Genomic DNA, 4,418 nt, shown 5'->3' with positions numbered 1-4,418 from the left:
ATGAACCCCCCTCCCAACGGCTTCTATGCCACCGGCCCGCCCATGATGAACCCTCCGCCGCCGCGTCTGTTCGGCAGCGGCACCTACGACCCGTCGCAGATGCCGCCGGGCAACATGTTCAACCTCGACGACGACGACCACAACGACAGCGACCCCAAGCGGCGGCGCATCGCACGGGTACAGCGCGCGGATATGCGGGTGACGACGGCATGCTGACAGGATGCAGGCGTGCGACATGTGCCGGAAGAAGAAGATCAAGTGCGACGGCAAGATGCCCTCGTGCACCCACTGCCAGAACTACAAGACCGAGTGCATCTTCACCCAGGTCGAGAAGAAGCGCCAGCCGCCAAAGGGGTAGGTGCCACCGTGGTGTTGCGCACATGGCATACTGACCGTGCACAGCGCCAAGTACATCGAGGGTCTGGAGAACCGCCTGGCGCGCATGGAGTCGCTGATGCGCCTCTCTGGCGTCCTGCCCGAAGACGACGATGGCAGCACCGACCTGGCGACCCTCGAGCGGCGGCTGGAGGCACGAGCCGGCCGATCCGCTACACCCCGGAATAGCATCGACGACAGAAGAGCTTCCATGGCACCGCCCACAACAGGCCAGTCGACCGCCAATGGCACGCCGGCCCAGCCAGCACTCCCCAGTCCGAGGAGCGGCACCGCCTCACCGGAGCCCCAAGAAGAGATGGACACCACCAAGGACAAAGACAAAGAAGAGGACGCGCTCGCCGAGATGATGTGTTCCTTGGTGACGAACAACTGCGGAGAGACGAGATATATCGGTATGTCCTCCATATCCGTCGCCTTCGCCACTAACACTTCCAGGTTCTTCCTCCGGTTTCTCCATCTTCTCGCCCAAAGGCATACAATGGGTCAACGAGAAGACCGGCGACAACTCTTTCCGCGACATGATCTCCACAGCTGCCGTCGAGGACAACAAGTGGATCCAATGGCGGCCCGACGTCTTCCAGGACATCTTCAAGCGCCGCGTCTACAAACAACTGCCGCCCAAGCATGAGGCTCTGTCTTTACTCAAGGACTACTTCGAGAATTTCAACTGCATGTTCCCGCTGTTCCACGAACCGACCTTTATGCATCTAGTAGACAAGCACTACTCGAAGGACCCATACGAAGGATCCGGCTGGTGGGCCAGTCTGAATGTGGCTTTGGCTTTCGCACACCGACTGCGCGTCATGAGCAATCTGGTCCCAGCAGAAGAAGACGAAAAGGCGTGGCAGTACCTGAAGAATGCGATGAGCGTTATGGTAGAGCTCACCATGCGCAACACCGATCTTCTGAGTGTCCAGGCTTTACTGGGAGTGGTATGTAGTGACGCACCATCGTTGTTTTCCCATCTAACTTGCCCAGGGTCTCTTCCTCCTTGGAACGCCAAACCCACAGCCTACCTACTTCTTCGTCGCTACCGCCATGAGACTTGCGCACAGCATAGGTCTTCACAAGAAGGGTGCCAACTTCAGTCTCAACGCCGCCGAGGTTGAGCAACGAAGGCGTGTATTCTGGATAGCCTATATGCTGGACAAAGAGTGAGTCTCCCAATCGTTCAACAGCATACACAGACTGACACCATCAAGTATTTGTCTGAGGTCTGGCAGACCACCTGTACAAGACGACGACGACATGAACGTCGAGCTACCGAGCGAGACTCCACCGGACAATATCGGCAACATCCCGCTCGCTGATGGAAAGGGCACCATGAACCTGTTCCGTCTCATGTGCACCTTCTCCGTAATCCAAAGTAAAGTCTACAAGGGCCTCTATTCCGTAAAGGCATCCAAGCAGACCGATGGCGAACTGCTCAATACCATTGGCGAACTTGACAAAGAGTTGGAAGCCTGGAAAGACGACATACCACTGGAGTTCAGACCAGAGCACGACATCAAGGCATCGCACACCCCACTCATCCTTCAAGTCGCAGTACTACATCTCGGATACTACAACTGCTTAACCACTATCCATCGCATGAGCGTACACCACGGATACTGGACTAGTCGATTATCCAACTTCGCGATACAAGGTCTCAACGCTCGCCCTCTGAACCCCAGAGTCTTCATGTCCGCCCAATTGTGTGTGCAAGCCGCCCGAGCTTCGATACATCTCTTGAAGTACATACCCAAGGGCGATTTATCATGTGTGTGGCTAGTCATCTACTTCCCAGTCACTGCTCTGGTCACGCTCTTCGCCAACATTTTACAAAATCCACAAGATACACGATCACGGTCAGATCTCAAGTTAATGAAGCTGGTCGTCAACTTCCTGAACATGCTGAACGACGACCAAGGCAGTGGCAGTGTTAAGCGCATGTGCACAGTTTGCGCTGAGTTTGAGCGCATTGCTACTATCGTGCTGGAAAAGGCAGATCGCGAACACGCATCGCGGCGGAAGAGGAAACAGGGTGACAGCGAACAGGATGCTCAGATCGAAGCAACCGCGGCTGAGCTTCTTTCGACAGGTCGTAACCCACAATCCCCACCTCAGCAAGTTACGACCCCACAAAATCCCCCCGCCCAAGAGGGTATGATCTTTAATCCCGATTTCCATGGATTCAACGAGGTAAGCTACACCACTATTGTGCTAGACCATCGCTAACATACGTAGCCCTTCCCTTTCTCACCAAACTTTACGCACGACTCTTTACAACCCAACATCCAAATGAGCCAATACGGATCACCAGGAATTACTGCGCAAATGCTCCAGCAATCGCAAAGTCTACCGATGACGACAGGCGGAGACATAAACGGCGTAAACGCAAACATCAATGCCATGGCAGGCATGGGCCAGTTCGACCAGACTCTGAACAACGTTCCACAAGACCTCTGGAAGATGCCAATGACACTGGAATGGGATTGGGCGGATATGACTGGTGGCTTCTCGGGATACGAGGATGGCATCAGCATGAACGGTGTACTTCCGGATTTCTCGAATAACACCGGCCACGGAACAAGCGAGTTCAATCAGGGCGCCATGAATGGCGGTCGATGATGAAGCGCATCTGCGGCCGATCGGATGGAGCTAGCCGTCCCGAAAATGGTGTTTCACAACATCGATCATTACGTCCCTCGTAACATGTCCTGGCGGCAACGAATGTATGTTACCGCCCTAATACAGCACGATCTTGCGTGCTTCGCTATATACCACTTCTCGCCATCGGAGGCATCTCGGTTTCCACCTCCCTTTTTGATCCCATAGCCATGTAACATAATGTTGTATCTCGAAACAAATACATCTTTGTAATAACACATCTATGCTACAACCCGAGAACGTCGCGCATGTACGGTAATCACGTCTTGGTAGCCATGTGCAAGATCGACCATAGGCTACCACTAACATCGCGCTAACGATCATAATCCGGAGATCCTCGCTGTACGATGATGCTTACCTCTTTGACGTGTGTCCACCCAGACATCTCGATTTGTCTGCCAACAATACCTGCGCTGATCACGTACTTCCACTCGACATCCTTCCTCTACCGTCTGGCGCCTTACTTGACCTCAACCCATTCTCCAAATCTCATCGAACCAACACACAATGAAGAACATAACCTCCCTCCTCTCCACCCTCATAACCGCAAACCACATCCTCTCTCACCACGCCGTCCTCGACCCCTTCGGCCACATCAGCGTCCGCAACCCAAATACCAACACCACTTTCTTCATCGCTCTGCAAATTGGTAGGTCGTCCTTCGAACCTTCCATCAACCATATATTTCTAAGATCCCTATCTTCCCTTTCATGTTAATCCATGTAATTTGAATTCATCGAGTATGTGTTGCAAGCAACGGCATATATATATGGGGATAAGTATGAGGTGCAGGGCCCCCGCAGCCTGCTCGCGATTGGGTGGGTTAAATGATTATGGGGCTCGGCGCGCCGAGCCCCCGGCCGATATCTCAATCATGTCAATCCATTTGCTCTCATGTCCACACTCCATCCTCATACTGACCCCAAAATAGGCCCAGCGACCGTCTCCAGCCCCGCTGATATCGGCGAATACCACTTCGCCGACGGCACACCTTTACCCGGTACTACGGGTGGATACGCGGAACGCTATATCCACAGTGAGATACTGAAGAGATATCCAGATGTTAATGCGGTTGTGCATAGTCATTCTGAGGATGTGTTACCGTATACGGTTGTTGAGATGGAGAGGGGGTTAAAGCCGATGTACCATATGGCTGGATTTCTGGGTAGAGAAGTACCGAACTTTGATATCGAGGATGTGTATGAGGAGGGAGAGCCGAGGGATATGCTGGTTAATAGTGTGAGGTTGGGTGGGGCGTTGGCGGAGAGGTTTGGGAGAAATGGGACGAGGGTTACAAGTCCTTTACATTCGACGGTTTTGATGCGCGGGTAAGTACTCCCCTGATACCAAACCTGATAGTTGGACATACGCTG

General features: G+C 53.4%; 1 protein-coding gene across 1 annotated transcript; it reads left to right on the top strand.

Annotated features, from left to right (window-relative positions):
• Positions 1-3,006, top strand: J4E83_006539 (uncharacterized protein; the record flags this gene model as incomplete). Its single annotated transcript, XM_049333451.1, has 7 exons — positions 1-177; positions 227-354; positions 403-788; positions 832-1,328; positions 1,375-1,550; positions 1,599-2,577; positions 2,623-3,006. The coding sequence occupies 7 exons, from the start codon at positions 1-3 to the stop codon at positions 3,004-3,006; spliced, it is 2,727 nt and encodes a 908-aa protein (XP_049187627.1).
• Positions 3,007-4,418: the final 1,412 nt, after the last annotated feature.

This window comes from Alternaria metachromatica, assembly GCF_023757995.1.
Source record: "Alternaria metachromatica strain BMP 0045 chromosome Unknown scaffold_14, whole genome shotgun sequence".
Classification (NCBI taxonomy): Eukaryota; Fungi; Ascomycota; class Dothideomycetes; order Pleosporales; family Pleosporaceae; genus Alternaria; species Alternaria metachromatica.
This window is presented reverse-complemented; position numbering and strand designations above follow the sequence as displayed.